This window comes from Muscardinus avellanarius (genome assembly GCF_963383645.1).
Source record: "Muscardinus avellanarius genome assembly, chromosome: 8".
In the NCBI taxonomy this organism is placed as follows: domain Eukaryota; kingdom Metazoa; phylum Chordata; class Mammalia; order Rodentia; family Gliridae; genus Muscardinus; species Muscardinus avellanarius.
This window is the reverse complement of record NC_137794.1, coordinates 43,323,677-43,336,850: the sequence shown is the minus strand read 5'-3', so window position 1 is coordinate 43,336,850 and position 13,174 is coordinate 43,323,677. Positions and strand designations below refer to the sequence as shown.

Genomic DNA, 13,174 nt, shown 5'->3' with positions numbered 1-13,174 from the left:
TTTTATTCTTTATCTTGATTTGCATAAACAAGGGTCTGTATCTTGGTTGGAGAAGGAGAAAAACCATCAATAGCAGGTAGATTTCTAGTTTCATTTGGTGGTAGATGATAACAAAATTATTTTCAGAAAAGAAGTAGTTTTGGTTTATAAGAAGTTATATTTAATACATTGAGTCTTTAATTTTTTTTAGCTTCGTACTAATTATTATAATTTTGATTCACTTTAGAAATATAAACCAGGTCGATGTGATGATATTTTGAAATGGAAGCCACCCAGTCTGAACTCTGTTGATTTTCGCCTAAAAATCACAAGAATGGGAGGAGAAGGGTAAGTGGGCTTTCTGGTGTTTCTCTCCTCTCCTGATATTTACATGAAATAATATTCTGCATAAGACTTCACTGTTTATGGAGTATTGTAGATATATTTTATAGTATGTTAAAAAAGAGCAAAATATTTTATAATATACTTTACATATGCAGATATATCTATCTTGGTTTTACAAATTACTCATTCCTTTGACCTACAACAACTAACATTTTGTAGCATTCTTTAAGTTTTATTTAATTTTAGCCTTAAAACCTTTTCATTTTAAAATAATTTTATTGGCACATTGTAATTAAACATCATAATGAGATTCAAAATGATACATTCACACATGCATATATCACTTGGTGTTTTCCTCCACATCTGTTTTCTACCTCACTTCCCTTCCTCCCTTTATCCCCTTCCACTATTCTAGTGATCTCTCTTCTGGTGTGTCTGTCTCGAGTCCCTTTTGTTTCCTGTTCACTCTTTAGCTTCCGTATATGAGAGAAAACATGTGGCCTTGACTTTCTGAGACTGGGTGATCTTACTTAGTATAATATTCTTTAGTTCAATCCATTTTGCTGCAAATGACAGAATTGTTTTCTTCTTTATGACAGAATAAAACTCCATTGTGTGTATATAGCACATTTTCTCTATCCATTCATAGGTTGGTTCCATAATTTGGCTATTGTGTATTGTGTTGCTATAAACATAGGCATGCATGTATCATCATAGTACTCTAATTCTTTTGGAAAGATAGAGGAGTAATATTGTTGGGTCATATGGTGGTTCTTTTTAAAAAATTTAAATAATTATTAGTAATATTAAAATGAATTTTGCTAAATAGTAAAAATGACAGTGAATGTTACTAAAAGTCAACCCAACAAAGAAATTATAATAAGATGTTATACATTGGTATTATAAATAAATGTATTGAAATAAGTTGTTTTTTATCCAAAGGGTATTACCTGATGTTGGAATTTGCATAGCAAACATTATCCATACTTTATTTAGATAATGTTTTAATTGTTGACTTCCACTAAGGTTTTTATAGTGTTCATTAGGTATTAATTTTTCGATTTTTTTAGTCTTCTGTTAGGACTTTATTGGTTGCTATTATATAATAAAACATGTTTCTTGCATGAATATATTCATTGTATTTTCAAAACCTTTTTTTTTTTTTTTGGCGGTACTGGGGTTCCTGGAAGCCCTTCTACCTCCGGGCTACACTCCCAGACCTATTTTATATCTTTTATTTGGAAACAGGGTCTCTTAAACCAGAGAGGCTGACTTCGAACCTGTGTGATCCTCCTGTCTCCGCCTCCTAAGCGCGGGGATTACAAGCATGCGCCACCACGCCCGGTGTGGTACTGGGGTTTTAACTCAGGCATTCTACCTCTGAGCTACACCCCTAGCCCTGTGTTTTATTCTTTGTTTTGAAACAGGGTCTTCCTAAGTTGCGGAGGCCTTAATAAGCTGCTGAGGCTGGCCTCAAACCTGTGATCCTCCTGTCTCAGCCTCCTAAATGCTGGGATTACAAGTTTGTGTCACCATGCCTGGCTAAAACCTTGTTTTATTTTACTTTGTTTTAGAAAATTTTAAAACATCCAATTTAAGTAAATATATTACAGCAAAATAAGTAATGCTTAATTAAGGAAATTATAAAGAGAAAACAAATAAAAATGATAATAGTAACAAAAAGATTAAAGTTTACTAGCAATGCATGTCATAAGATTCATTTTACCTGTCAAAGATAAAGCATAAATGCACTTTTTAGTGGAAGAAAGGATATGTTATCAGTTACAGGAATCCAAACTCTATTAGGTTAAAGTAGCCTCTTAGGACAGTGTGAAGTCTCAAAGAAAGGACGCTGCAATCTGATGAAATTTAAGGAAAGAATTTATAAGTATAAAATAGGTCTGGGAGCGTAGCCCGGAGGTGGAAGGGTTTCCAGAAACCCCAGTACCACCAAGGGAAAAAAAAACACTGCATGAGTCTAAACGTAGAATGCCCATTTCTCAAAGCTGCAGAAAACATTAATTATAATTAAATATAGCAAAATGTAATTCAGTGCTTTTATTTTTACTGTGTTTTAAATGTATTTTGTTCTCCTAAAGTTTTATATATTTATATGTCTTACTAAAATTTGAATTACTTTCTATTGTAAAACTTTCTAGTTTGTTTATTTATTTATTTATCTATCTATCTTTTGTGGTATTGGGGATGGAACCCGGGGGCATTCTACCTCTGAGCTACACCCCCAGTCCTGTTTTTTATTCTTTATTTTGAAATAAGGTCTCACTGAGTTGCAAAGGTCCTCACTAAGTAGCTTTGGCTGTCCGGGAATCACGATCCTTCTGTCTCAGCCTTCCAAATGCTGGGATTATAAGCATGCGCACTATGCTCGGGTTAATGTTTTTTTTTGTTTTTTTGGTGGTACTGGGGTTCCTGGAAACCCTTCTACTACCGGGCTACACTCCCAGACCTATTTTTATACTGTTATATTTGGAAACAGGGTCTCTTAAGCCAGCGCGGCTGGCCTTGAACCTGTGTGATCCTCCTGTCTCCGCCTCCCAAGAGCGGATATTACAAGATGCACCACCACGCCCGGCTAATGTTATTATTTTTAAGAAAGAAATTATGGTGGCAAAAATACTCAGGATGCCTAAAAGATGTTCTTATATAAGAAAAGCCTAAGTTAGCAAGAATGTAGCTAATAAACTGTGTAGGGAGAAAAGGTCTTACTACTTTGCTAAGCAGAGCCTCTCCCCTCCATTTTGAAATTAAATGTTTAATGCTTTTATTTATATTGCATTTAAAATTATTTTAAAGAAATGAAAATAGAGGTAAAAACTAATATCAATATCATGCAGAACGCTTAGTGAATAAGCTTTTGGTATATAGCATGTACATAGGTTTTTGTATATAAAAATGAGTATTTTCATCTTTTAGCAGATGGCTCATGGTAACTGATTTATTTGAAAATATTTGTATTATCCAAGAATTTTTTTTTTTTTAAGATGAGTGTTTCCTTGGCTTTAGCCTTTGAACGTTTACTACTCTTATTGTTCTTGATTGTGTTTTGTTTCTGGTATGGCCTAAAAGAGGAAAGAAGAAGTCATTGGTGGCCTCTTTTCAGTTTCTTTCCCTGATATCTCTTAGGTTAGTGATTTCTACAAACTCTTTCATTTCATCCTCCTTAATTCTTATAAAAAGTCATTTCCAGGACACCTCCCAAAAACTGATATCATAATAAAAATGCCTGTCAATCAGGATAAAAGGAGAAGGTGGTTTGAAAACATCTGCTTTTGCTCTCACTGAAGTAAATTACTTTTTTTCCCTGACTTGTTAATTTACTAAAGAGAAATTGATACTTCTTTGTTTCTTCAGAGTTTAACTTTCATATTTATTAATTTGACACTGTTCTTTATGTTGAGAAACTTTTTTATGTCATTTTTTGATGCATATTTTCCTTATTTGAGATTCTTTTATTTACCTGTTGTTTGTTGAGTCTTGTTACCTATTAAATATTTCTATGGAAAATATTATACAAGTTAAATGTTACTTAAGTTCTTACTTTACATTGGATGTGGTGATAGGAAGAATTAATTCAAGTAATTCAGGAACACAGTATTTGTAGATCCTTTTGTGAGTAGCATGGGAAGAACTACAAATAAATTTTGGACTTTTTAAAGTAGGTTCATTTTTATAGTTTTTTTGGGGGGATGGAACCTAGGGGCATTCTACCTTCCAGCTATCCCCCACCTATGTTTGTTTATTCTTTATTTTTGAAACAAGGTCTCACTGCAAAGGCCTCACTAAGTAGTATCTGACTGTCCAAGAATTGTGATCCTCCTGTCTCAGACTCTGGAATTCTGAGATTACAAGTGTGTGCTACTACACCCAGCAGTTTTTGCAGTTTTATGGGTGCAGAAGTTCAAAACTATTTTAGAAATGTTACAGGATTAAAGAAGTAAGTACTGATGTTGTCAAGCACCAAGGTTTATAGTGAGGAAGCCAGAAGATCAAAATATGAGACATGTTAAGGTTTGAGAATATGTTATGGTTTTGGGGAAACTGTCCCCGGGGATCCCTGTTAGGATCCTGGACACAATTTCTCTCAAAAAACACAAAAACAGAAAAACCGCAGGTTGTTGTGCTAAGCTAAGGATAAATACACATTAGCCCAGACTCTTGCTGAAGATTTAAAGAAGTTTATTAAAAAGATAGAAATACAGAAGTAGTTACAGCCTCATGTACCCAAGGGTAACAGGAGGGGGTGGTGGTTCGAATGAATTCACCACAGATAAAACATGTGGAGCATTCTTATAGTCAGACCAGCCAGATCTGGGCAGGTCCTTTGATATGTAGATGTGCTGCCCTATCTCTAGCCCAGGTCTCCATCTCTAACTCTAACCCAGCCAGATCCTCACCCTCTGAGGCAGGGAGGGGCAGCTCTGTCTCTGGCACAGACCCCCACACCTTTTGTTACACTCCCCAAATGTGTTAAATTGCTTATCTGGAATCTGGGATTTCCTCACATCCTTGAGGAACTTTGCTTGTCTTTAGAAATGTAAAAATACCCTAGGCTTCTATTCTTTGGCTAATTATCCATGGAGAAATCTGCCAGCCCTCTCCCCACAGCTCCTGGTTTTCTTCACTACCAAAGATATATTTTTAAAATTGGAAATCTTTCCCAATACTGGTACATTAATACATTTGAAACCTCTTCCCCATACTGGTACAAGACAGAGAAAGGTAGTGAATGACCCTGTGGGATAGGTTAATTTTGTTTTTGTTTTTGAACTGGTGATTGAACCCAAGGGCATTCTGTCTCTGAGCAGTACTCCTTGCCCTTCTTGTTTCTTCTTCTTCTTATTTATTATTATTATTATTATTATTATTATTATTATTATTATTAAAATAGGATTAAAATTTTTAGTAGAATATTACTTGGTAAATGTGAAAGGAATCCTGGGAAAATAATTTTGCCACCACCATACCAAAGATTGGCCAAAGCATTTAGTGTAATATTAAGCCTAGGTGATTTTTCTGAGAAGTGGGTTTTCATGGCTTTAATATGCCTGTGGATTGTTTATAATTTGTAAGAGGAAAACATAGCAACTATACAGCTGAGAAGTTGGACCAATTTTTTTTTTTTTCTTTCTCTGTGTGTGGTACTGGGGATTGAGTCCAGGAGCATTTTACTGCTGAGTTACATCCCAGCCCTATTTTTTATTACTATTTTGGAACAAGTTCTCACTAGGTGATGAGAATCTCACTACTTGCTGAGGCTATCTTGAAACTTACCATTTGATCCTTTTGTCTCAGCATCCCAAGTACTGGGATTACAAGCATGTGTCACCAAGCCTGGCATAGTCTATGTTTTTTGTTTGTTTGTTTGTTTGTTTGTTTTTGGTGGTAATGGGGGTAGAATCCAGGGGCTTTCTACCTCTGGGCTATACTCCCAGACCTATTTTATATTTTATTTGGAAACAGGGTCTCACTAAGTTGTTGAGAATCTCACTAAGTAGCTGAGACTGGCTTTGAACCTGTGTGATCCTTCTGTTTCAGCCTCCTAAGCCCAGGATTACAAGCCACCATGCCCTGCTAGTCTATGTTTATTAAAGGAGGTCTTAGTATGCAAATATTTAAGGTCATAAAACAAAGAAAATTTAAGAAATGCCTACATAAAGCGTTGCGTACAACTTCAGGAGGTCAGATACTGTGTGGAGCAATAGATACTTTTCAACAAAAGTTTATTATTTTTGAGAACTATAATATCTGTGAGAGAATTGTGTCCTGTGCTTCTTTGTTGTGTCTTTCCTTATTGAGCATGTCTTCATTTATTTCTGCCTGTGTACCAGGCACGGAAGTATTTTCAGTGAATATTTTCTCAATTGAATTTCTGAATCACAATTATCACAGCACTGTTATAAAATAAACTTTGGTAATTTCTTATCAAACAGGCTTTTAATTATTATGGAATAATTCACAACACTTCTGCCAAATATTAATCATCACTTAAGAGCCTTTTGTTTTTCTCTCCCCTATGAGGAGGGAGCATCTTGACCTTTTAAAATGATGCAGTATAGAGGCAGAGTATCAAGTTAGTAAAAACAATTTAAGGTTAGCTGAATTTGAGATATAGTAAGAAAAGAGATTTAAAGTTCTTTTTTCTGTGACTGACCTGTGGCATACTAGAAACAAAAGAGAATGTTTGTATGACAGATAGAGATTGCTTATGGCTAATACTTAAACATGTAAAGATAGGAATAAAAGTTGCTTAGGGGAACATCAAAATTCCAAAACAAATTTAGGATTAGCTTTTGAAAGGGAAACTTTTGTGATTGGCTCATCAAATTTTAAGTGCTGTTGAAATCCTACCTTATAATTTGGACGTATGTCTTTTATGTTCATATATTTTTTTACCTTTTGTGATTTGTTTCTATTCAATCTGCTTGTCTTTCAACAAAAGAATTTAGTACATTCAAATGTAGTGTACTAAACTATGCAGCTCTCTTCCTTCTACTTTAATTTATATTATTTATTTTCCTTACTTATTTCCATCTACCCACCTCCCTCCCTCCCTACCTAAGTATGCATAGTGGTGTACACCTGTAATCCCAGGGAAGACTGAGACAAGATGGAGTTTCAAGACCACCCTCAGCAACTTGGTGGGACTCTTAGCAACCTGATGAGACCTTGATTGAAAACAGTTAAGGGCTGGGAGTATATAGGAGGTAAAATGTCTCTAGATTCAGTTCCTGTAACACCTCTTTCCCAACAATTCTGTCTGCTCACATTGGTGTTAATTGCATCTTCCTCCTTTATTTACTTGAAATTCATATTAACTTTTGATTATATTATTGGTTATATTTCCCTTGCCTCTATTAATAATCAGATATATTTCCCTTTTAATTGAAACTAAGATATCAACTGTTACCTATCAAGACATTCTTCACTGTCCCTGTATTACATATGGATTTTGGAATACTTCCTAGTACTTTATCTTTCCTCTCTTTTTCCTGATAAAATCTTTGGAATATTTTTATTCTCACTACTTCTAAGTTATAATAAAATATATATTGCAATATTATTTCCAGCCTAATTCTTATAGGTATAATTGAAACATCTTAGTTGGTTTACTTGAAGCTGTCTTAAAGAGTTTCTCTTATATCTGTGCATATAATTTATTTCAAGAATTCCTTTATATGGATTGTGTACATTTCCAGTTTGCCTACTGTTATCTAAATTAAGTTTAAAATATATGTATTGCAAGATTCATTGCCTACCACTTTTTCTTTCCTTCATTTTTTTTCTTATTCAGATTTATTTGATCTTTAGAGTATTTTTCTTGGATGGGGTCTATAAGCTATTAGTTGGAATTCTTGCATATCTGCAAGTACTTTTATTTTAAGGATAATGAAACGGGTGTCTTCTGAGCCCCCCAAGATGAAACGGGGGATTCTTGAGAAGAAACCCAGAGTTTCATCATAGATGAAACGGAGTTTCTTAAGAAGAAACTTTGCATTTCCTTACAGGGTTCTTGTCTATGGTGAGCGAAGAATGACACCCGCAGACCTCAGGAAGGGGAGTAAAAGGTTTATTGGAAGCAGCAGGGAATGGGGAAAGGTGGCTGAACACCCCCAAAGGGGCTGGAACTCTGGGGTCCAGCAGCTGCCTTCAGGACAATACTTGAGAGTAGCCCAAGCCAAATTGCCTTCAGTTGCAGGCTGCTTTCTTCCAGAGTCCACGCAATCTGCCGGAAGGGAATAGGGAAAAGTGGCTGAACACCCTAAAGGGCCAGTTGGAACTCTGGGGTCCAGTAGCTGCCTTTAGGTCACTACCCGAGTGTCGCCCGAGCCAAGTGCCGTGATCTGCCAGAAAAGAGGTGCAGGTCACCCCTAGGGACCCTGGTCAGCCTTGATGTCCAGCAGAGGCCTTCAGGTCACTACCCAAGAGTTGCCTGAGCCACGTGCCCTCAGTTGCACTCTGCCTTCTCTCGGGGCTAACACAACCTGCGAGAGAGAGAGAAAACAGCTCCCCAAAAGGGGAGGGGGTCCCGAGAGGGAAAAGCCCCCTTTTCTGGCCAACTAGGCTCCTTGCCAGACCGTTTTTAAGTCCTCTTTTGGTTAGGGTGACTTTTGGGATCCCAGGAATTCTGGGAAGCAGCTCTCAGAATTTGCATAGGGTATTTGCAAGTCCTTTGAAGAATCTCCTGTCAGACTTGCTGGGTGAGGGCTCCTGGGTTTGTTGATTAGTAAACAGATGGCTCTCAGGTATTTGTCGCCCCTCTGGAAACTCAGGAAATTAACTTTTTCTACCAAGGCCTTTTCCCTATCTGCCTATTTCCTTTCTATCTCCTCAATAATTATGTCTTGATATAGAATTCGTTGTGTACGCTTTGCTTTTGTCTTTTGGCTCTTGGTGAATTGCTTTGTTCTTATTTTTCCTTATTGGTTCATTGAGGCATAAGTTTGGCTGTTGGGTGCTCTTAGTTGTAGCAGTCCACACTAGAAGGAAAAGATATGAGTTATTTTATTGGTTTAATTATACAATAGCTTCCTGTCCTATGTATTGGGGAAAGTGCCTCTGTGTCCTCAACTCTGTACAATCTCCCAACCCAGACCTCACATGCATCCTCTACTCCTTGCAGATTGGATTCTAGGCACATTGCCTGGAGCCAAACCTGACCTTATTCCTAGGAATTTTGCAGATTTCTGTATCCTGTGCTTCTTTCAAGATTTACTCATTTTCCGTTCTTCTTAGCTTCTGGAGGAGAACTCATTTGTTCTTCTGCCAGGAAGCCCTCAAATTCTATCTTTCTTACTCAACAGACACTTGACTTGAAAGGCTGATAATTGAGTATGAGGAAAAGTCAGAAGTGTTTAAAGTATCATTTTCCTAGGATTTTTAACTTTTCATTTTTAATTTCTTCTTTTCTTTTCTTTTCTTTTTTTTTTTTTTTTTGCGGGTCTGGGGGTGGAACCCAGGGGCATTCGACCTCCAAGCTACACCTCCTGCCCTGTTTTTTATTCTTTCTTTTGAAACCCGGTCTCACTGAGTTGCAGAGGGCCTCACTAAGTAGCTGAGGCTGTCCTGAACCGCGATCCTCCTGTCTCAGCCTCCCAAATGCTGGGATTACAAGCGTGCGCCACCACGCCTGGCTTTCATTTTTAATTTCTAAGTAGTCCTTTTCTTCCATTTTCTCATTTTATTACTTTCTATTGTTTAATAAACTGTGACAAAAGCATTCATGAACAGTCCCTGGCAGGGGTTGGGGTGGAGATAGAGATTTGTTTTTTTGTTTATTTCCAGTACTGGAGATGGAACCCAGGGGCATTCTACCTCCAAGATACACCCCCAACCATATTTTTTATTCTTTATTTTGAAACAGTCTCACTAAGTTGCAGAGGGCCTCACTAAGGTAGTTGAATCTGGCTGCTAACCTGTGATCCTCCTGTCTCAGCCTCCCAAGTACTGGGATTACAAGGATGCACCACCAGCCTGGCTTAGAAGGTTTTGTTTTTGCAGGGTGTGTGTGTGTGTGTGTGTGTGTGTGTGTGTGTGTGTGTGTGTTTATTTACTGTCTTTTGTTTCTGGGGATAGAACCCAGGAGCATTCTACCTCAAAGGCCTTCCCCCAGCCCCCTTTTTTTTTCTTTTGTTATTTAATTTGAAATAGGCTTTGCAAGTTTCTGAGTCTGGCCTCAAATTCGGGATTCTTTTTTCTCAAGCCTCACTGAGTAACTGAGGCTGTCTGTGAACCTGGATCCTCCTCTCAGCCTCCCAAATGCTGGGATTACAAGCGTGCACCACCAAGCCTGCTTAGCGTTTGTTTTTATTTTTATGTTTTTTTTTTTTTTTTTTTTGTACTGGGGGTGGAACCCAGAGGCTTTCTACCTCCTGGCTATACTCCCAGACCAATTTTATATTTTATTTGAAAACAGGGTCTCACTAAGTTGCTGAGAGCCTCACTAAGTAGCTGAGGCTGGCTTCAAACCTGTGCGATCTTCCTGTCTCAGCCTCCCAAGCGCGGGGATTACAAGCGTGCGCCACCACGCCCGGCTTGTTTTTATTTTTAATGGTCTGGTTTTGTTTCAGCTTCTAGTTGTAATCACCCTGACATTTGTCAAAGGCCTTTTTAACCTATATTTCCCAAATATCTTACTCTAGAGTGAAGTCTTTTTTTAATGAGAATTTCAGTATGCTATTCAGTTATCCCTCTGTTTCTCTTGGTCTTTGTCAGTATAATTTCTGTAAACTTATGTCATGTATGTTGTTTTTATTTTTTCTTTACATATCTTTTTAATAGAACTTTCTTGCATTTATATGTTGATTATATAATTTTACTTTTATCAATTATTTAAGCTCACTTATTTAAATGATTTCATTTTTGCAAATATTTATATGTGCATTGGGACTGGCATTGATAATCTTTTCATACTCTAGCCCTTTTTTTAGAACTTGTGTCTTTTTTTTTTTATTCTTTATTTTATTTTTATTTATTTTTTCATATTTATTTTTAATTGGTGCACCGTATTCATACATCATAGTGGGATGTATACTTTTGTAGACATACATGCACACATTGCCCAGTCAGCCCCCACCCGATCCCCACCCCGTTCTCTCCCTATCCCCCCCTCCTATGCTTGGCTTAGTAGTTGACATCTAGTATTATAGCAATTTATCCAAAATTAAAAATGATAATCTCTCATAACAGTTTCATTTGTCTGATACCAAGCTTTTGATGACTTAAAGATAACATTTCAATATTTCTTTTTGCTTTCTTTCTTACCAGAGAATCTATTTTTTTCTATTTTTTAGGTGAAACTATCATATATTTATATATTTATTTTTCAGAAAAAAAAAATCTATCCTAATATGGAATATGGACTCTAGGTACCCACATCGATCTTGAAAAAGAACAAAGCTAGAAGATATATATTTTCTGATTTCAAACCATATAAAGCTACAATAATTGAAACAGTGTAGCACTATTCTAAAGGCAGATATATAAACCATTGGAGTTAAATAAAAGCCTAGAGCTAAATTCTTCCCTATATTGTCAAGTTATTTTTGACAAGGTTTCCACGAACATTTGGTGGTGGAAATAATAATCTTTTAACTAAATATTGTTGAAACATAATAATTACATGGAAAAGAATAAAATTGGACCCTTACCTAATCCCATATACAAGTATTAACTCAAAATAGATAAAAGACCTAAATATAAATCTTAAGACTATAAACTTTTAGGAGAAAATCTGGGTCATAAAACCTCACAACATTGAAATTGGCAGTGATTTCTTGGTTATGATTTCAATGGCACAGGCAACAGAAGAGTATACAAACTCCCTAAAAAATAAAAAACATATTGTATATCCAAAGACAATGTAACCAGAGTTAAGAGTTACTAATAGAATGGGATAAAATATTTCCAAATGCTATATCTGAAAGTATATTAATATTCCAACTAGAAATCCTAAAAATTAACAACAATAAAGGCAAACAATACCCTTTAGAGATAGGTAACAGACTAACATAAATAATGAATCTCCACAGATAACCAATCTTAGTTGTCTGTTGGATGGAAAATCTTGTTTCTCTAGTTCTGATGTGTGTTACCTATTTCTTCTTTGTAGTTAATCTCTTTGAGTATTTTCTCTAGTGCTGGTTTTGAAGACATAAATTCCTTCAGTTTCTGTTTGTCATGGAAGCTTCTTATTTCTCCATCTAATTTGATAGAGAGTTTTGCTGGGTAGGAAATTTTTGGCTGGAAGTTGTTTTCTTTCAAAATTGGGAATATGTTACTCCAAGCCCTTCTGGCTCTCATAACTTGGTTTGGGAAGTCTGGAGTGATTCTAATTGGTTTGCCTCTGAATGTCACTTGGCCCTTTGCTTTTGTTGCCTTTAAGATTCTCTGCTTGGCTTCCACATTGGTCATTTTGACAATTATGTGGCGTGGGGATCCTCTTCTCCGATCCTGTCTAAAGGGAGTTCTATACGTTTCCTGGACCTGCGTATCGACCTCTTGCTCTATGTCTGGAAAATTTTCTGCTATTACTTCCTTGAAGAGATTGTTGATCCCTTTAGTTTCACTTTCTTTTCCCTCCTCTATTCCAATTATTCTTAGGTTAGCTCTCTTAAAATGGGCCCATATTTCTTCAATATCAGATTCCTGCTGTCGGATATTTTTTCCTAGATTAGAAACTATGCGTTCATTTTTGGAATGATCATCTTCTAAGAGCGAGATTCTGTTCTCCATGTGTTCTAATCGGTTGTTTATGCTTTGAATTGAGGCCTTTACTTCATTAATTGCATCCTTTATCTCTTTTTGGCTCTCTCTGAGTTCTTTTCGAAGCACCTCTATTATTTCTACAGTTATTTTCCTGATTTGATCTTCTAGAAATCTCTGATTTTCTGTTTTATCGGGTTCTGATGTTGTGGGGTTGTGAGCATTAATTGCTCCAGTATTATTCCTCTTTCCCATGATTTCGGAAGTTTGTGCCTTCTCTGGGTTCTTCCCTTGGGTCGCTATGACTTCACTTAAGGTGCTCTGGATCTCGAGTCAGTAGTATCTCAGACCCCACTACTCCTTTACTGGGTTTTATCACAGAGTCTCCGACCCAAAGAGTCGATAGAGGCTGCTTTAGACCGTGGGGGGTGCCAGGTTGCACGTTCTCCTATGGTGTGATATCACTGCCACCGCCCCTCTCCCACTGGGTCAAGTCCCAGTGAGTACAGTACTGGGATTTCTCCGCTGTGGCCCGCAATTTGACTCACTGTTCTTGAGTACGCAGATGTAGCTGTAGTGAGTTCCGTGCTGCTGCCGCCGGTGGCAATATGGCGCCGCTGCTACGCCC

The 13,174-nt window shown here is 36.9% G+C and overlaps 1 protein-coding gene across 3 annotated transcripts in view; it reads left to right on the top strand.

The window, feature by feature from the left end:
- RNGTT (RNA guanylyltransferase and 5'-phosphatase) overlaps nt 1-13,174 on the top strand; it is a gene marked incomplete at both ends in the record, with an annotated part of 279,010 nt that overhangs the window by 150,261 nt on the left and 115,575 nt on the right. For all 3 annotated transcript variants that reach the window (XM_080700452.1, XM_080700451.1, XM_080700450.1), the window contains one exon: nt 227-327. In XM_080700452.1, the coding sequence (XP_080556578.1) occupies nt 227-327 (101 nt within the window). The remainder of the gene's footprint in view (nt 1-226; nt 328-13,174) is intronic.